Below are 19,390 nucleotides of genomic sequence, written 5' to 3'. Positions count from 1 at the left end.
CTGCAATATTTGGGTCATGCTTATATTGTAAAATCATTCATCATTTATCTGAAATTCAAAGGTACCTGATGTTGAATCTAGCAACTTCAAAAAGAAGCCAACACCCCCACCAGTCAGGAGTGACCAGCGGCTGAGACCGGCCTCCCATGGCTCCCCACCTCGCCTGGGCCCGCTCAGCCCTGCAGGTGTGGTGGGGGCAGTAATAGTACAGTAATAATATTGAGACAGGGTGCTATGAGAGTCAGTGGAGCTGACCACAGGGCTGCACTCCCCAGACGGGACAAACGTCCCGGGGGGCATCACAGCATCCCTCACGTGCCCTCTGAGGAACTGGACTTCCTTTTCAAGATGCTTGGCCATGTCCTGGGGGGCCGGGTTGCAGGGGAACAAGCTTTCCTTTGGTTCCAGCCTGCAGGTCTCCAGGAGCTCTGGTTTGGGTCCAAACAGTGGGTGGAAGGCGCCCCCTGGAGGTAGGATGTGTGGGCTGCAGGCCCCAGCTGGCGGTACTTGGTAGGTCTCCAGGCACCCGGGAGAGGAGGCTCTCCACCGGAAAAAGTCAAGGATGGGGTGCGAGTGAGCAGAGTGAACGGGGTCAGGGAGTAGGGACCCCAGGCGCCCCTCTGTGGTGCACTGACTGAGTGAGGCGCCGGTGAGAAGCGGCGGTGCTCCATTCCGGCCTTCGGCCACCACGCGTCAAGTCCCGCTCTGGGTCAGGCACAGGAGACCCGCCAAGCCGGACCAGAAGGCCCAGCCACCTCGGGGCTCACATGACAGCTGGTGGCCCTGGGCCACCCCGCCCCGGAATTGTGGGGACTGGCATCACCAGCAGTCCCCCCCAGATGGGAAGCCGAGATTCCGGTTCCAGCCAGTTGACCCCGCTTTGAGGTCACCTGGCTGTCTCGGCGGGCGAGGCCGACCAGGGCCTGCATCGGCCAAGGGGCAGCGCTCCGCAGTGCGGCTCCAGCTGTTTCCTACGAACTGTGCCCGGTCCCCGAGCGAGCAGACGGCCGGCAGGGCGCCCCAACAATACCCTGGGAATGCGCCCTTGTTGGTGCCGTCGCACGGAGGAGGAAACCGAGGCCCAAAGAGCTCAGCGCCTCGCCCGACTCACAGCCCGCAGGCAGCACCAGGACCCAAGCCGAGAGCACACCGGTGAGAAGCCGAGAGCGCACTGCCCGGGAGTCCCGAGCGGGGCCCCGCGAGCCGCGTGGCCAGGCGGCAAGGGGGCGGGGCGGGGCGGGGCGGGGCGAGGCCCTGGAGGCCTTGATTGGCGCTGCTTTGAGCTCGTCACTGGGCGGCCTCCTAGCCGTTGGCCCCGCCTTGGCCCCGCCCCTGGGCCCGCCCCGGGCTGGGAGCCGACCGGCAGTTAACCCTCCGCCTGGCCCCACCCGCTCTGTCCCGGCCACGCCCCGCTGCGGGCCAGCAGTGAGCACGCGCCCGCGCCGCGCCCGGACCCCGCCCAGGCCCCGCCCCGCCGCAGCCCGCTGCACCCCCCAGGCGCCCACCTGCCGGTCGCTCCCGAGGCCCGCGGTCCCGGCGGCTGGGCCCGGATCCCTCCCCGGCGCGCAGAAGCCGCTTCGTGCAGCTGAGCGGCCAGAGGTCAGCCAGAGGCAATAGAAGCCCTTTGGAGCCCACCCTCGCAGAATGGACTGTGGCCTGTTGCGCCGCTTTATTGAGGCGCAACTTGCAATTCCACCAGTTCCACTCTACGGAGTTGACCCAGGGTTGGGCAGCGATGGCCACAACCTCATTGAGGGCGGCCGCATCCCTCCCCCAAATGCGCTCCATTTCCGGAGATCCGCGGGGTCTGACCGCGCTGCGCTGCAGCGCCGCACCGACAGGGGGCGCTGCGGGCGGGCGGGCGCGCGCGCGCCGGGACCGACCCTCAGCTGCGCCTGCGCCGGCGTCGCGCGCGAGCCCGAGCGCGAGTCCGCCGAGCACGCACCCCGGCGAGTGCGCCTGCGCGGAGCCCGTGGGCCCGCCGCTCCCGCCGGGGGCTCGTCGCTGAGCGGCCGGGCCATGGGGGAGGCCGAGGTGGGCGGTGGGGGAGCGGCGGGCGACAAGGGGCCGGGAGAGGCGGCCACCAGCCCGGCCGAGGAGACGGTGGTGTGGAGCCCCGAGGTGGAGGTGTGCCTCTTCCACGCCATGCTGGGCCACAAGCCCGTCGGTGAGCGGGGCGCCGCGGACCTGCGTGGGGGCGGGGCGAGCCGGCAACGGCCGGGGGCGCGCGGCGGGGCGGGGCCTTCCGCACCCCACCCCCGACCCTGCCCCTCGCTCACCCCACCCCCGGACCCTGCCCCTCCCGCACCCCACCCCCGGACCCTGCCCCTCCCGCACCCCACGCCTGCACCTGCCCCTCTGTGCAACCCCACCCCCGGACCCGGCCCCTCGCTCACACCCCACCCCCGGACCCTGCCCCTCGCTTCACACCCACCCCGGACACCTGCCCCTCCCACCTCAACCCCGGACCCTGCCCTCTCTCGACCCCCGGACCTCGGACCCTGCCCCTCGCTCACCCCACCCCCGGACCCTGCCCCTCGCTCACCCCACCCCCGGACCCTGCCCCTCCCGCACCCCACCCCCGGACCCTGCCCCTCGCTCACCCCACCCCCGGACCCTGCCCCTCGCTCACCCCACCCCTGCACCTGCCCCTCCTGCACCCCACCCCCGGACCCTGCCTCTCGCTCACCCCACCCCCGGACCCTGCCTCTCCCGCACCCCACCCCCGGACCCTGCCCCTCCTGCACCCCACCCCTGCACCTGCCCCTCGCTCACCCCACCCCCGGACCCTGCCCCTCCCGCATCCCACCCCCGGACCCTGCCCCTCCCGCACCCCACCCCCGGACCCTGCCCCTCCCGCATCCCACCCCTGGACCCTGCCCCTTCCTCACCCCACCCCTGGACCCTGCCTCTCCTGCACCCCGCACCTGCACCTGCCACTTCCGCACCCCCGGTGTCCCCGTCTTGCCCCTAATTTCTGCCCCACACCCCGCCCCTTCCACCACAGGTGTGAACCGCCACTTCCACATGATCTGCATCAGGGACAAGTTCAGCCAGAACATTGGGAGGCAGGTGCCGTCCAAGGTCATCTGGGACCACCTAAGCACCATGTACGACATGCAGGCGCTGGTGAGCTGGACCCCTTCCCCCCAGTTCTCAAGGCCAGAGCCCCTCTCCCCCGACCAGCGGGCAGCAGTGTCCTCTCCACGCCACCCGGCTGTGCTCGGAGAGCCTGCCTCCTCGGGGGGACCCTGCAGTAATCAGGGTAGCTCCCAGTGGGTTTGCAGAAAGCGCAGACCAGCAATGGTAGCTGGTCACCTGTGCAGATGGGTGACCAGCGAAGGTTTCCATAGGGAGATAATGGGGAGCCCGGGCTGAGGAGCCAGCCTTCTCATCATCGGAGGTCCCGCGGGTGCTGCAGGCAGCAAGGGGACAGACTCGGGTCAGGTTCAGGTGAACAGGATGGGTTCTATAAGGGCCACGCAGGCAGGGTTTCAGGCCTCCTGGGACTCCCAGCTGCTTGGGTTTCCTAGGGAACCAGGAGGGCCAGAGGGACAGGAGGACATGCATCTGGGGTTGAGGTGGGAGCCTTTGTGGGGTCAGAGAAGACTCAGCCGCCTGGCCTTCTACCCAGACCCCGTCCTTGGGCAAGTCTGTCGGGTGCTCTTGTGGTGGGCAGACGGGGTATAGGTGACAGCTGTGCCCTGGGGCTGGCTGCTCAGGGCGCAGCTCCTTGGAGGACAAGCTGCTGCCCTCAAGGGGTCCTCCCAGGGCAGCCTTACGCAGGGCCATGGCCAGCCTGCTCTCGGGCACATCCTTGTTCCCTGGGTCAGCAGAGCCCCTACACCTGTACCGTGTGGCGTCACCTGGTTCCCAGGCACTTCCCTCATCCTGACTTCAGGCTGGTGGGGGCCGGAAGTGGAACACGGAGATGGGTACAGCAGGGTCCCTGTTGTGGGGGAGCCCCTGGTGCCCTCGGGGAGATAGGCAGGCAGCTCTGAGGCACAGACTTTCACTCGAGGACCCCCATGACACTCCCCAGGAGGCTGCAGGTACCCCTGGGGTTCAGCACAGGATAGCTGTCCTCTCCCTGTCAGGGCCTGTCACTCACGCCTGGGTCGGACCTTGGGGTGTCACTGCTCTGGGGCCTGTTAGCACGAGTTCCTGAACCCCACCCACAGGGTGCTCAGGCTGCTGCCGCTTCCGCCCGGAGGGTATGTGCCGGCGGAGAGGCGGCCCCAGTGTGTCTCCAGCGACACCCACTCAGCATTCTTCCCCATCGTGACTCCTGCCAACCGCCCCTGTAGCTGTGCCCTCCCTGGGTCTGTCATCTGGAAGCGGGAACGAGCCAGCGTCACCCCTCTGTGCCCCTCGGCAGCCCCAGGATGGCACTGCCTCCTCGCCAGGTGCCCCTGAATTGCTGTGACACGTCTCTAGTCACTTGCTAAAATCACATTTTTGTTTCTTAAAAAAATGTAATTCCCTGTCTGCCATCAGCATGAGTCTGAGATCCTTCCGTTCCCAAATCCAGAGAGGAACTTCGTCCTTCCGGAAGAAATCATTCAAGAAGTCCGGGAAGGTGAGACTGGAGCGGGGGCAGGTCTGGGAACAGGAGAGCCTGCAGGGCGAGAGTGGTGGTGACGTGGAGGTCGTGAGCCTCGGAGGAGTGAGGTCTCTGGCCTGCGACGTTCGGCCCACCTGGATGGGGAGGACGTGTTCACATAATCGGCTTCTTTAAGTGGCAAAGTCCACGTGGGCCACCCACGTCGGGCGCCGTCCTGGCCTGAGCCACTCCCAGGTTGGGCCGGGTGTAGTCGCTCAGCAGCGTGGGCTTTGAGTAAATGTCAGCTGTTCCCCACACAGGAAAAGTGATCATCGAAGAGGAAATGAAAGAGGAGATGAAGGAAGACATGGACCCCCACAATGGGGCCGATGATGGTAAGTGCGGAGCTCACCCCATCCCTGCACTGGGGTCCGGGGACATGGCGCCCACCCAGCAGGGCCTTCTCGCAGGGCGCAGCGCAGGTCCTGGGGACACAATGCCCATGTGGCAGGGCCTTCTCGCAGGGCGCAGTGCAGGTCCTGGGGACACAATGCCCACGTGGCAGGGCCTTCTCGCAGGGCACAGCGCAGGCCCCGGGGACACAATGCCCACCTGGCAGGGCCTTCTCGCAGGGCACAGTGCAGGCCCTGGGGACACAATGCCCACCCAGCAGGGCCTTCTCGCAGGGCGCAGCGCAGGTCCTGGGGACACAATGCCCACGTGGCAGGGCCTTCTCGCAGGGCACAGTGCAGGCCCTGGGGACACAATGCCCACGTGGCAGGGCCTTCTCGCAGGGCGCAGCGCAGGCCCCGGGGACACAATGCCCACCTGGCAGGGCCTTCTCGCAGGGCGCAGCGCAGGTCCTGGGGACACAATGCCCACGTGGCAGGGCCTTCTCGCAGGGCGCAGTGCAGGTCCTGGGGACACAATGCCCACCTGGCAGGGCCTTCTCGCAGGGCGCAGCGCAGGTCCTGGGGACACAATGCCCACGTGGCAGGGCCTTCTCGCAGGGCGCAGCGCAGGTCCTGGGGACACAATGCCCACCTGGCAGGGCCTTCTCGCAGGGCACAGCGCAGGCCCCGGGGACACAATGCCCACCTGGCAGGGCCTTCTCACAGGGCGCAGCACAGGTCCCGGGGACACAATGCCCACCTGGCAGGGCCTTCTCGCAGGGCGCAGCGCAGGCCCTGGGGACACAATGCCCACCTGGCAGGGCCTTCTCGCAGGGCGCAGCGCAGGCCCCGGCCTGTACTTCTAGCCCATTGCAGCCACAGCTGCTCTGTCTGGTCCAGCAGCTGAGAGGCAGCTTCCATCTGCTCGGGCAGGAGCCTCGCCGGGCATGGACATCGTGCGGGTGGCTGACACCATGAACGAAGCCCAGGGCGGCCCCGGGCACCGTCGGGCCCCGTCAGGTGGACCCAGTGTGCAGTCCCGGAGGGCTCAGTGCAGGACAAACCCTGAGTAACAGAGCCGGCTCCACCCTGCGGCACAGGCGTGAGTGGCGGCTGGGGCGGGTCCTGCAGCCTGAGCCTGTGGTGCCCGAGGCCCTCACAGTGGGCACGTCCTCAGGAGGACCAGGTGCTCTGTGGGCTGGGCGGGCCCCCAGCTCAGGAGAGACTCTTGGGTTCAGAGCGTCACACGTGTAGATAATAGAATTTTTAACTGAACAAGAAGGTGAAATAAAATTCGGGATATTCTGTTTTCAGCCAAATGATTTTGTCTCCCAGTTTTTTCATCTTCAGGAAGCTTGGGGAAAGCAACCGAAAAGTCCAGCAAAGACAGAGACAAGAACTCCTCAGACTTGGGGGCCAAGGAAGGGGCGGACAAGCGCAAGCGCAGCCGAGTCACCGACAAAGTCCTGACCGCCAACAGCAACCCCTCCAGCCCCAGTGCCGCCAAGCGGCGCCGAACGTAGGCGTCCCTCGGAGAGGGTGGGTGGCCCTGTCACCAGGCCGCTGGGGGCCTGCCTGCCTGCCCTGGGAGTGGGGGGCTCTGCCGCACCCACTCACCACCTGGGGCTCGATGGATCAGAGAGACCAGGATCGCCGCTCAGGCTGAGCGTGCTGCTGATCACATCAGGGACGCCCTGCGTGACAGACGGAGGAGGACGCCCGTTGTCCCCACCCTCCCAGGAGCACCAGTCCCCACTGGTCCATCTGTCCGCTGCTCTGGCTCAAGTGACTGTGACCTCAGGAGACAGGCCACCGAGCCGCGTGGTGGCCCCTCTGTCCGCACCCGAGACCAGAGTGGGTGTGGCCTCGTTCACGTGTACTGTAACGGTGTATATAGTGTGGTTGATATTTCACTTATTTAATTTCTGAGAAGCCTATTTTACTAGTGTTTTATACGAGAAAAATACTACAGAAGTTAAAAACCCATGTTGTATTTTTTCTGAGATGTTTTGTTTTAAGGTAACGGCCACTGAGATCATTTTTTGCTCAGTTTTTATATGCCAGACACAGTTTGTAGTTATTTTTGTATGACCGAGTGACTTGCAGGCAGACCAAAGGGGCGAGTGGAGGGAAGGCCCACGGGGCTGGTGGCGGCCCGGACTGGGCGACATTAAAGCGCAGAAAAGCAACCTGGGATTGTGTCGTTTCCAAAATAAGTTACTTTGGCTATGATAGGAAGTTTTATTTTTCTGAGATAACTAGAGCGTTCAGTTAGACATGCCTCGCTTGATACAATGTAGGTACAAACTCGTAACAGGTGCAGAGTGGGGACTTGGGAGCGAGCCAGGCCCTGGGACATGCTGGGAGAGCCGACGAGGCAGAGCTGGACCTCCTGCTGGACGTCCGCCTGCGACTGGGACTGCGCTGTGCACAGCAGAGTCCGCAGGTGGGGAGGCGGCAGGCCCTCGGCCAGCCACCGCGCCGACCTCCTCACACACAAGGACACCGGGTTCTTGTCCATCTGGGAGCCCCCAGGCACGGCCAGGACTCCGTGCTGGGGGCCACCCAGCGTGAGGTCGGAGGCTGGCCTGCACCAAACCAGTCACGTTGGGGCCTTGACGTTGCTGGCACCCCACTTCCCCAGCAGGCCCACGGTGCTCGGCGCAGCATCTGTGCTGGGGTCTGCTGACCCTGAGCAGCGGGCCTCAGCGTCCACCCTGCGCTGAAGCTGCAGCAGAAGCTCGTAGCCCTGTGTGGGCCCCGGGGTGTGCAGCCAGAGCACCCTGCCACGCGGGGCAGGAACCTGGACAGAGCCCAGGGTGGAGTTGGAGGCTGCCCCTCCCCGAACACCCCTGCCACTGGCCTTTCTCCCGTGATGAAGTCCCACGAGACCTGCATGGTGCACACTCTCCATCTGCCCAGACACAGCCTCGGTCACCTCCTTGCAACAGAACAGGAAACCACACAAGGGAAGAGCAGAGTTCTGCCTCAGGTTCTCGAACCGACGAGGGAGCACATGCCCCTCCCACTGCCAGTGTCCACCCCTCCCTCGGTGCCCACCCTGCCGGGCCCTGGAGCTGCGATGCCCGAGAGAGAGCTGGCTCTGGGAGAGTCACCAGCAGGCAGATGGCCCTGGGCTGGGACCCAGAGCGGGAGGGGCTCCCTTGACCAGGCTCACTGGGGAGCTCCCATCTGAAACAGCGTCTGCAGGGGCCTCAGAAGGTGCTGGAAAAACCTGGTCAATAAATCAAACCTGCCTCCTTGTGATTAAGATTTGACTGCACTTTGAGGAGAAGGGGGCGGGGGGCCCACTCCTGGTGCCCTGTCGCCTTGGGGCAGCATTCCTCAGCACTGTCCGAGCATCCCTGCCTGGCCACACAGCCGCCGAGGCCTCCTGGCTCCTCAGCCCTCACCGGCTCCTGGGATCTCAGCTTCCCTGAGCAGTCCAGCCCCCTCCACTGCGTGTGGCCTGTGCAGGTCAGGTCCACAGGGATCTGTGGCATGTGATGTGTCCCAGCCTAGGGGTCCAATCTGTGACTTGGGTCTTGCGTACACCCACCATGTAACATCGAAACTATCTGAACCAGGAAACGGGGGGGTGGGGGGCGGGGGGGGCAGAGACGCGAAGGAAGGGCCTGAGCTGCAGGACCAAAGAAACGTCCTTGCTCAGCTCGGTGTGGACCTCGGACGAGAGACCTCTGCCGCGAGGGCAAGCACCTGTCCGGCAGGGCTGCCGGGACCCGGGGTGGCCTCAGCGCTCCCCGCTCTGGCCCGGCTCCATGGGGCATCAGGAGGGACAGTGGGCGCCCAAGAATTTTTGAACACATGCTGAGCTGACTCGGGGTGCAGCGGTCCCCCAACATGGCTGGTTGAGTAGAGATGGGCAGACTTGGGCCCAATAACATGACTGCAACTATTTTTGCCTGAGGGAAATGTCAGAACAGGGCTAACCTGATCCCGCCTCAGCCAGACTCATGCCGCCTGTAGGCAGGCTTCCCATGCCGGCCTGCGGGGCTGATGCTGGCCCTCCGCCCTCAGCCACCTTGTGCAGCCTGGGCAGCAAGCAGCCTGGAGTGCTGAGCCCACAGCGGGTGCCCCAAGCCCCAGCGTGTTCCTGCAGCAGAATCGGGTCCAGATTCCCCCCATCTGAGCTCTGTGCAAACTGCACACAAAAGCATCCGAAGGGGTGATTGGTGTGACCACTATCCCTAAAGCAGCGGTTGGATAGTGCCTGAGAACAAGTCAGCGAAGAGGTCTGCCCCCCGGCCCTGGCAGGAGGCAGCAATGGGCAGGCTGTTTGGCTGGTAGGCAGGGGTAGTGAAGCCAGGGTACCCTCCCACAGGGCTTGCAGAGGAGGGATGGAGCCTGCCAACCCAATAGCGCCCAGATCAACCAAACCATGAATGACCCACAGCCCCAGCACCCAATGCCTCCATCAGAGGCCCCCCATCTACCCGGGTACCACAGTCAGGGGCTCCAAAGCCAGCTGCACATGGACTAATGAGGCCAGGCCCTTGGCTGCAGTCCTCAGTGGGCCGGCCCCACTCCCCAGGAAATCTGCCCTGGCCATTGACGGCAGATGACTTGCAGAGATGCCCAGAGCTCCTAACCTTTGTGAGAGTCACCACTGTTCTTTTATTTATTATTTATTTAAATCCGCACCCAAGGGAGGGAAGGAGGGAGAGAGATTGAAACATGGATGTGAGAGAGACACATCGACTAGTGGCCTCCCGTAGGACCCTGACCAGGGCTGGGGACTGAACTGCAACTGCAGTACGGGCTCTTGACTGGAATCAAACCCGAAACTCTCTGGTCCTCGGGCAGATGTTCCCACTGCTGAGACACACCGGCCAGGGCACCCCACTGTTCTTTTAGAAAGGGAGGTGCATGCACAGGTTCCAGCCAGGGGGACTGGGTCAGCGAGCCCTCCGCTGTGCTCACAAGCAGGGTGGGAAGGCTCTGTCCCCAGCTGCACAGTTCCAGGGTGCCACCATCCCCAGCACAGGCAGCCTGAGGCCTGTCCGTTGGCTTGTGGGGCCAGGGAGAAGTTAGCGTCCCCTGCGGGGCTCGGCTGTGGCCACAGGCAGCTCTCCTCATGGCCAAATCTAAGGGCCAGACTTGGGTCTCAGCCTTTTTTTTTTTTTTGCAATTATAAAGTGGTATAATAGTTACAGATGTTTTTACCTGGGGTGGCCACTCCCGATTTTCATTTTGAGGGTGAGTCACCCACTTTGCTGGGGTTCTTGTGTCACCTGGCAAACGTCAGAGCCAGAGGTTGAGTAAGGGACCCACCATCAATGGGAAATTTGCAGCCCCCCTGAAATCTGCCACCTCCCGGCCAGCAGAGAGGTCCCCAGTCACTTCTGCCTCCTGGTGTTGGGGCCACAGTGACTCAACTTGCTGAAGACTCTCCTGCTGGTCCTGAAGGAGCAAACTGTCCGGTGTGAACACTTGTGGAAGGGCACAGGGTGTCTGTCCTCCTGCCCCACGGAGATGGGTTCTGCTCACAGTCCCAGGGCGCTTGGAGGCAGATGGCTCCCCGAAAAAGCCTCTGATGGGACGGCAGCCCCGCTGACACCAGGAGGGCACCTTGGGGGGATATTCATCGGTGGGGCCCGCTTCCAGGCGGCACCCTCCTGGGGGCATTCTAGGAGGGGCGAATTCCCCGGGGTGGGGGTGACCTGGAAGGAACTCCGGAGGTAGACACCCTCTGTGGACAACCTCGGGGGGCCATTCTTCAGAGGGGCGTCCTTCCTGCGCGAAATCCCCAGGCTGGCACCTTGGGGTGGGGGGAGTCTACGGGGTGGCTCTGGGCGAGGGAAGAGAAAGCCTCCGGTTGGGGAGTCTGGGGCAGGCGGCCTCCGGGGCACATCCTTCGGGGGCGGGCACCCGCGGGCGGGCGGGCGGGGTCAGCAGCCCCGGGACTCCGGGCGCCCCGCCCCGCCCCGCCCCCGCGCTTCCTCCCGGTTTCACTTTCGCTTCCGGCGGAGCGCAGGTCCCGGCGCCGCCCGAGCATGGACGATCCCGACTGCGACTCGACCTGGGAGGACGACGAGGAGGATGGCGAGGGCCCGAGCGCCGGGGGCGACGACGAGGGCGAGGCGGGCGCCCCGGGAGACGCGGAGGACGAGGACGAGGAGGAGGAGGAGGAGGCGCGGCCCAGCGCGCTGCAGGTGCAACCTCTGCCCCGGGCCCCGCGCCCCGCGCCCCGCGCCCCGCGCCCCGCGGCCCTGGGACGCCTGCCGGGCCGCCGCCCAATGCGGTCCAGGCCCTGCTCCGGGGCAAACCGTCCACTTCCCCCGGTCTGGGGGCGGAGGCGCCTCCTGGAGACCTGGCTTGCGGCCTGACACCCTCTCCAACTGCCCTGTTCCCCACCTTGGGCCTCCTGCTCCCCTTATAATCCGCTGGACACCCTGAGATCTGTTCCTGCTCGGCCCCCCAGGCCGGCCCAGCCAGGGGACCTTGCATGGAGATCCAGGGCCACCCCAAGACCGGTGCCCCAGGACTGAGTCTGCATGGTGGTGACATTTCCTCAAAGTGATGCCCCTGGCACATCCTTGGCTTCCCTCCCCTCTGTCACATCCACCTCCAGGCCTGAGGCCTCGTCCTGGGTCCCAGCCCTCCGTGCTGGCCACCTCCCCTGGCCCCTCAGCCGCTCAGCGTCCTGGTGCCCCCTAGGGAGCACCTGCCCTGTTGCCCACCACACAACACTCCCTGGTGCCCAGGCCACTAGCTCGACCCCCCCTACTGACCCACTCCCACTGTTCCTCACTGGGTGTAGCACCCACTCTCTTGGACTGGGGTTGGCCTTCCACCCTTTGGAGGGGTCCTTGGAGGCTGCATTTACATGACTTGTCCCAGCCAGGGCCACTGGCTGTGCCCAATGGTTACTTCTGGTTGTTGCTTACTCCTTAGCACTGGTTACTTTTGTTGCCACCAGTTACTTTTCTTGCCACTGGTTGCTTGTTAGAAGGGGTTACTTGCTAGCACTCACTGGGGTGTGAGTGCCATTGTTCCAGCCAGCTGGGGTCCCAGGGGTTACGGAAGGATGGCAGCCATCACCCTGTGTCCCGGCAGCTTTTGGATGGAGGTGTCTTGACAGCGTGTCTAGAGAATCTTGAACCCATCCATGTGGTCTCAGGGATGGATTCTCCCGGGAGCGAATGAGAGCATTGGTTTGCAGATTGATCTGTCAGTGTTTTGAAGTGGTCAGTGAGGGGACGCCAAGAGGATCCTGGGCCTGTCTGCAAGGCCAGCGGCCTCAGCACATCCAGGGTTTTGGGCAGGGACGAGTTTCTGGGGAGGCCGGCTGAGCAGTGGTCAGGGTCACAGGCCTGGAGTCACAGGGCAGGTATCTGGTCTGTCCCCAGCAGGTGAGGTGAGGACACTGTCCTCCCACAGTTCCATGGGCCATGCTCTTGCAGGCACACTCTGGTGCCCTGTGAGCTGCCCACGATCCTCTGACCTCTTCCCCGGATGACTTCCAGGGTGCTCACCGCTGGCCCAGGGGCTGGAGAAACGGAAACCGATGGAGAAGTGGAACCCGCCCCTGCTGAGTGTCGGTTTTGGGCCCTGGCCCTGGGCCTCTGGAGAGGCCCTCACCAGCGGGGTCAGAAATCAGGCAGAGGGACAGCTGCAGACCCTGGCTGGAGGGAGCTCAGACCATTAGGGGCCGAGGGGGTTGGGAATGGGGTGGAGCCAGGGGCCACAGTGGTGGGCCTGGTCTCCTGAACCCCCCACCCCAGCATTCCTTCACTCCTCCCAGGTCCTGGGACCCAGGGGTGTCCCCAGGATGAGTGTCCCTTCCTGTCATCCAGGAGCTGTTTCTGCCCTGGCCCCTCATTCTCTCCCAGCCTCAGTCTGATGCTGGGCTCGGCCCTGCCCTGTGCCCCCTCCCCTGGAACAAGGTGGGTTGGGCTGCATTTACCTAGCATCCTGCTCACCAGTTACCTCCCGTCCTTCCCAGGGCCCTGGGCCGCTTGGCCTAGAGAGACAGGGCTGCCGGGCTGGGCGGGCAGCAAGGAGCCTCAGACTTGTTGCAGAGAAGCCCATACCCTCTCCTCCGACAGGCTGGTGCCAGGAGATAGGGGGTCTGTCACCGAGCAGGGATTTGGGCAGGATGGACTGGCCCCCTGGACCTTGGTCGTCCATTCCTTCATTAGATCCTGTGACAGGAGTTTGGGGCCCCTAGGACTGTAAGTGGCAAGGCCACTGTCCCTGGGTGCACAAGCCGGTGACAAGCTCCCGCACAGAGCAAGGAGGAAGCGCTGGGAAGGTAGGGTTTCCTGGGGAGACGTAACTGCAGCCAAGCCGGCAGCGACCATGGAGGAGGAAGTGAAGTAGAGCTTGGAGGGCTGCCCCCCAAGAACGTTCCCGTGGGCCTGGGGTCCTGAGGGCTGAGCAGGGTTCTCAGCCCAGCCACTCTGGGCCCCGGGTTTTGCTGACACCTGGCACAGTCCTTGCTGCCCTCACCAGGATGGGGCTCGGGGGGTGGGGGTTCTGCTTGCTGGCAGGCCTTGGGGAGGGGAAGGGTCTCCCACGGCGTCTCATCCTCTCTTCTCTTCCCAGTCTAGGATGACGGGGTCCCGAAACTGGAGAGCCATGCAGGACACACGCAGGTACCGGCACCACTACCCGGTACGTAGCGCCCACAGCACCCTCCAACCTTCGAGCCGACCTGGGACAAAACCCTCCCACCTCCCACTGGGACAGGGCCAGCAGGACGCTGTCATCCGGGCCTCTCTAACCCACAGCGTCCTTGCTTCGAGAGGGGCCACAGTGCCAGCGCTCGGCACATCCCGGCCCACACCGCCCGCCTACTGCCGTGGTCTCCTCGTGTCCCCAGCCCCTGCTCTCTGCGCCCATGAGTCTCAGGCAACCCTGGGGCTGCCTCTGGGTGCAGATGAAGGGGACCTCCCAGCACTGGCCCATGTGGGTGAGGGGGGTTGGTCAGAGGTGGATTCTGACCTGTGGGCGGCGTGACAGGCCCAGGCTGGGCACATGGGGTCTTCACCAACCTTCAGGGCGTCTGGAGGTTTTCTGGCAGAGAGCAGGTGCCCCCTCAGAACACTCTCGTCTGAGGGCCCAGGGAGGCAGCCTGTTTCTCATGACGTCCCCACTGCCCTCTCTCTGGCTCTTCAGGATTTGATGGAACGGGACAGCAACGGTGACATGCCAAACCTGAGTTTCTACAGAAATGAGATCCGATTCCAGCCCAACGGTGTGGACCTGGGCCCTGCCTGCAGCTCCCTCCTCCTGAGGCGTCCCCTCTCCCCTCTCTCTGCCTCTGGTCTGCTGGGACCTGGGTTGCAGGGACCTGGTCTGGGTGTGCAGCACAGTGGGCCTGGGTAGCCCCACAGCACCCCCTGGAGGCTACTGAGGGGATGCCAGGGCTCCAACCTGCAGCTGGGACCCTGCAGGCAAACTTGCTGTGATGGGCCAGGCAGTCAATACTGTGGCTTTGCAGGGCCCAGGGTCTCTGTCACGACTTCTCGGCTCTTCTGCCGTAGTGGGACAGCCACATATGCCAACTGATGAGTAAAGGTGGTTTTTACATGTTTAAATGCCTGGGAAAACATTTAAGGTAGAATAACCTTTTTGACTTGAAAATTATATGAAATTCAAATTTTAGTGTCCATGAGTGAGGTTCTGTTGGAACCCATGGTCAGTGGCTGTTTTCCCAGGACATGGCAGAATGGCTGCAGAGGCCAAGTGGCCACGGGCCTCAAATATTCACTGTCTGGCCCTTTGCAGCAACCCAGGCTACGGGTGGCGCTCGGCTGCAGGCTGTCTGTGAGGGCAAAGACCTGCTAGGAAGCCACGGCCTGGGGGGCAGTGAGAACCCCTCCTTCAAGGACAGCTGCAGGTCTGGGACCCGACCACCTGCCCCTCCCTCAGGCATGGCCGTGTCTGGAGCCTACTCACAGTCAGCAGTGGGGGGTCCCTGTTTCCAGATTGCAGAGGAGCTAAGGCCCTAAGTTGGGGGTTAAAATCACACAAAACTGCAGAGCCCCAAGGTCCTCAAGAAGGGGGGCGGGGGGGGATTGTATAGTTCCACACTGACTTATCCCGTGGGGCTCCTAGGCTGTTTCATTGAGGATATTCTTCAGAACTGGAGGGACAACCATGAGCTCCTGGAGGACAATCATTCCTACATCCAGTGGTGAGCAGAGGGCAGGGCCTGGCTCCGGGAGGAGGGGTGGAGCTGGGCATCAGGAGGGGCAGGGTCTCCAGGGAAGGGGCTGGAAGGCCTGGTTGAGGTGTGACTTCCTGGAGTCTCCGTGCTCACTGGGTCCTTTTCTAAGCTGCATTTGGTGCTTACTACTGGGCACTGTGGCTCAGCAGCTGAGTAAGGTTGAGGGAAGGTCCTGCCCATCCCTCAGGCTCGGGTCCTTTAGCCGTGAACATCCCTGTGGCTGGCTGGGAGCGGAAGCCGCACATGGGGGACAGGAACTGAGCCAGCAGCATGGTGAGCCCCGAAGTCGGCTGGTGCTGGCCTGTCTTCCGTGGCGGTTTCTAACCGTGGCTTGAGGTGACCCTTGACATTGCCTCGAAAGCACAGTGTTTGAGGACGGCTCGCTGGGGGCCTCTCCTGGGCCCAGGGCACCTTGGGAATCACTCTCAGCGGAGCTAAGAACAAAAAGGCCAGCTGGTCGCCCTTGCTGCTGAGCGCGCTCGCTGGAGGCCCCTGGGCCTCACTTGTGCCTGTCCTGTGCCCTGGCTGTGACACCCAGCCTGGAGCTCTCCTGCCCCTCCTAGGGTTGAGTGGTGAGCCCAGAGAGGGTGGTGGGCCGCCCAGGCCACCCCGCCAGCATGTACCCCGTGGCTGGGAGCCCGAGTCTGCCACTGACGGGGTCTCCGCGTCCCTCCTGCAGGCTGTTCCCTCTGCGAGAGCCCGGGGTGAACTGGCATGCCAAGCCCCTCACACAGCGGGAGATCGAGGTGAGCCAAGGCTCTGAGCCCCTGGGGAGTCCCTTGAAGTGCAGGAGCTGGAAGACCCCCCCTCCCCGGTTATCTCCCCTCTAAAGTGGTCCTCGCCTCTGTCCCAGGCACCCCTCCTAGGCCTCCAGAGAAGTCGGACTGCTGCGGGGTCTGGGGCAGGGGCCAGCCTTTGTCACCCCTGGTTGGGGCTGGAGCAAGACCTCTCCCCCCAGAGGGATTGGTGGGGGAGCCACGGAGCATCTCAGGAGGGGGAATGTGCTCCAAGGAGACGGTGGGCATTTCCTGCTCCATGTGGCCCTGGGAGGCCCCCGAGCTCTTCCCAGCAGACGCTTCAGGCTATGGTGACCTCGGAGTAAAGAGACAGTTACGGTAGCAAGTCTCGGGGCTCCTTCACCCTGTCACTTCATCCTAAAAGCCTGAGTCCAGGCCTCTAGATGGAGCAGGCCTGCGGGAGGCCTTGGCCCCCAGGCCTCTGTGCCAGGGATGCCCCTGAGCTCTCCATTCCCCTCGGGCTGCTTTCCAGGCGTTTAAAAGCTCCGCGGAGGCCACGGAGCGGTTTGTGCAGGCCTACAAGCTCATGCTGGGGTTCTACGGGATTGAGCTCCAGGACCGGGACACGGGCAAGGTGCGCCGAGCAGAGGGCTACCAGAAGTGCTTCCAGAACCTCAACTGGTGAGGATGCCCACCTGGCAGCGGGGCAAATAGGTCTCAGGCCGAGGGGGAGGGGGCTGTGGTAGGTTTCAGGCGGGTGTCCCCGGGGCACTTCTGGGGAGCATGGGCAAGTGACTGAGGCTCTGAGCACCCTCCTTCTAGCTTGCAGGGTGGGGTGGTCCCTACCGGCTAGGGTGTGAGGGCCTAAAGAAAGTGCCACTGGCCCTGGCCGGTTTGGCTCAGCGGTTAGAGCGTCGGCCTGCGGTCCGGAGAGACCCGGGTTCGGTTCCCGCTAAGGGCACGTACTTTGGTTGCAGTTTGTCCCCGACCCTGGTTGGTCGTGCGGTGGCAGCCACTCGATGTGTCCCTTTCACATCGATGTTTCTCTCTCTCTCTTCCTCTCTCTCCCTCCCACTCTATCTGTACAAATCTATCTGTACAAAAAATGGAAAAATGTCCTCGGGTGAGGATAAAAAAAAAAAAAAAGGAAAGTTCCACTGGTCAGTGTGGCTTCTTAGCTGGCCCTCTGGCTCGGCCAGTGTCGCAGGCACAGCCAAGGGTGCCTCTTTCCATGACCCACAGGAGCCCCCTCCAACCCTCCTCCAGCCTTGCGGGGTACGGGGTGTTCCATGGGGTCAAGGGGACAGCCATCTTCTAGGGTACAGAGGACGCATCAGGATCCCGCCTGCCTGCCCCAGGCTCCGGGAGGTGGGGTGCAGCCCGGCCGGAGGGTGGGCCTCGGCTGAGAGCCGCCCCCCAGCGCCCTCTGCGCACCCCGCCCGCAGGCACAGCCACAACAACCTCCGCATCACGCGCATCCTCAAGTCGCTGGGCGAGCTGGGCCTGGAGCGCTACCAGGCGCCGCTGGTGCACTTCTTCCTGGAGGAGACGCTGGTGCACCGGCAGCTGCCGAGCGTGCGGCAGAGCGCGCTGGACTACTTCGTGTTCACCGTGCGCTGCCCGCGCCAGCGCCGCGCGCTGCTGCGCTTCGCCTGGGAGCACTTCCGGCCGCGCAGCAAGTTCGTCTGGGGGCCCCCGGACAAGCTGCGGAGGCTCCGGCTGCACTCGCCGCCCCGCCCCCCCTTGCCGGGCCCCAGGCAGGCCGAGGGGGAGGAGAGCCCCGGGGACCCCTTCCTCCAGGCCGGCGCCCAGGGGCGGACCTGCGGACCGGAGACGGAGACGGGCGAGGGTGGGGACGCACCGGCCGCTGGGTCCCAGCTGCCAAGCGCTGAGCCCCAGGAGCGGGACCCTGGAGAGGAGGCTGGGAGCCAAGGGGAGGAGGGGCCAGAGCCTTTGAGCCCCAAGGAGAGCAAGAAGCGGAAGCTGGAGGTGAACCGGCGGGAGCCGACCCCGGAGGAGCCAGGCCCCCAGAGCGCCTCGGAGGTGGAGAAGATCGCTCTGAACCTGGAGGGCTGCGCCCTCAGCCAGGGCAGCCTCGGGGCGGGGGCCCAGGAAATGAGCAGCCAGGAATCCGGGGAGACCGAGCAGCCCTGTCCCCCGCCCCCAGGGGCCAAGGTGGCCGACGAGGTGAGGAAACGGAGGAAGGTGGACGAGATGCTGGCCCCCACCTGGCCCCCTGCTCCCTTGGGGCACCCTGAGGCTGGACTGGACGAGAATGGGGTGAAGGAGGAGGCAGAAGGCCAGGGGGTGCCGGAGCAGGATGCCCCCGAAGGCCCGACCACTGCTGAACCTGCACTGATCAAGAGGGCGGAGTCTGCGGAGAAGGCGGGGTCTGCGGAGAGGGCGGAGTCTGTGGAGGCGGGGGCTATGGAGAGGGTGGGGTCTGCAGGGGAGGCGGGGCCTGTGGAGAGGGTGGGGTCTGCAGAGGAGGCGGGGCCTGTGGAGAGGGTGGGGTCTGCAGAGGAGGCGGGGCCTGTGGAGGCGGGGCTGGCTGCCAAACCCCAAACGCCTTAGGCAGTGGGACTCCAGCGGGCATCTCGGCCTGGCCCTGTGCTGGGGGGAGCCACGGTGCCAGCTGTACCCAGCGCCCAGCAGTGCTGGCCTCTCCCTGGTGGTCACTGCAGCTGTTGGAAGCACAGGCGCCTCAGGGGAAGGCCAAGGACTCCACAAAACTTACCTCAACCGCATCTGCTGCCTCCCTCCCCCGGTGCCACTGACCTGGTCTTTGTAAATGGGCCGGAAGGGTCTGGGGGTGGGAGTGGGGCTCACTTTCTTAGTCTGTTGCCCAGGCATTTTCTGAATAAACTCATTTGACTTAGTGTTTTGGTGTGGACAGTGGTCCTGTGGACTTCGGCTGGGCTGGGGCTGTTTTCATGAGCCATGCTGCTCGGTGGACTGGCCTGGCTGCGGCCCCACTGTGCCCACATGTAACACGGGGAACACAGCGCTGGTGCAGCCTTCAGACACGCGGTCTGCCCCGTGCACCCCGGCCACACAGCCTCTCAGGGCCCTGGGGCCCTTGACTGCCTTTTTGTCGAAAGTAAGTCTGGCCCCGGCTGGTTTGGCTCAGCCGTTAGTGTCGGCCCGCGGACCAATGAGTCACGGCGTTGAGTCCGGTCAAAGGCACTTACCTCCACTGTGATTCGTCCCCAGCCCTGGTTGGGGTTGTTTGGGAGGTAGCCACTCAAGGTGTCCCTGTCACGTTGATGTTTCCCTCTCTCTCTCTCTCTTCCTCTCTCTCCCTCCTATTCTGTCTGAACAAAAATGGAAAAAATGTCCTCGGGTGAGGATAAAAAAAAAAAGTTAAGTCTGGGTGCCTGGCTGGTGTCTCTCAGTGGATGGAGCATCCGCCCATACACCAGGAGGTCACCAGTTCCATTCCCGAGGTCAGGGCACGTGCCCCCCACTTTCGGCTTGATTCTTAGTAGGGACATGCAGAAAGCAGCCGACTGATATTTCTCTC

The 19,390-nt window shown here is 64.1% G+C and overlaps 2 protein-coding genes across 2 annotated transcripts; both read left to right on the top strand.

The window, feature by feature from the left end:
* Window positions 1–2,019: 2,019 nt before the first annotated feature.
* On the top strand, window positions 2,020–7,188 carry LOC118618821 (MRG domain binding protein). Its single transcript, XM_036245339.1, has 5 exons — window positions 2,020–2,167; window positions 3,008–3,129; window positions 4,498–4,579; window positions 4,864–4,938; window positions 6,271–7,188. The coding sequence occupies exons 1-5, from the start codon at window positions 2,020–2,022 to the stop codon at window positions 6,456–6,458; spliced, it is 615 nt and encodes a 204-aa protein (XP_036101232.1). The 3' UTR covers window positions 6,459–7,188.
* A 3,750-nt stretch (window positions 7,189–10,938) lies between these two features.
* Window positions 10,939–18,441, top strand: OGFR (opioid growth factor receptor). Its single transcript, XM_036244641.1, has 7 exons — window positions 10,939–11,108; window positions 13,504–13,572; window positions 14,077–14,155; window positions 15,019–15,097; window positions 15,810–15,876; window positions 16,400–16,548; window positions 17,313–18,441. Exons 1-7 carry the CDS (start codon window positions 10,950–10,952, stop codon window positions 18,439–18,441), a joined length of 1,731 nt encoding a protein of 576 aa, XP_036100534.1. The 5' UTR covers window positions 10,939–10,949.
* Window positions 18,442–19,390: the final 949 nt, after the last annotated feature.

The sequence above is a fragment of the Molossus molossus genome, unplaced genomic scaffold (assembly GCF_014108415.1).
Source record: "Molossus molossus isolate mMolMol1 unplaced genomic scaffold, mMolMol1.p scaffold_m16_p_6, whole genome shotgun sequence".
Lineage (NCBI taxonomy): Eukaryota > Metazoa > Chordata > Mammalia > Chiroptera > Molossidae > Molossus > Molossus molossus.
Note: the sequence above shows the minus strand (reverse complement) of the source record. Positions and strands in the feature narration are given on the sequence as shown.

Coding starts and splice junctions, on each gene's coding strand:
- OGFR (XM_036244641.1), top strand. CDS start 10,950: ATGGACGATCCCGACTGCGACTCGACCTGGGAGGACGACGAGGAGGAT. Junction 13,573..14,076: donor GGTACCGGCACCACTACCCG/GTACGTAGCGCC, acceptor CTGGCTCTTCAG/GATTTGATGGAACGGGACAG. Junction 14,156..15,018: donor GATCCGATTCCAGCCCAACG/GTGTGGACCTGG, acceptor TGGGGCTCCTAG/GCTGTTTCATTGAGGATATT.
- LOC118618821 (XM_036245339.1), top strand. CDS start 2,020: ATGGGGGAGGCCGAGGTGGGCGGTGGGGGAGCGGCGGGCGACAAGGGG. Junction 4,580..4,863: donor CATTCAAGAAGTCCGGGAAG/GTGAGACTGGAG, acceptor TTCCCCACACAG/GAAAAGTGATCATCGAAGAG. Junction 4,939..6,270: donor CCACAATGGGGCCGATGATG/GTAAGTGCGGAG, acceptor TTTGTCTCCCAG/TTTTTTCATCTTCAGGAAGC.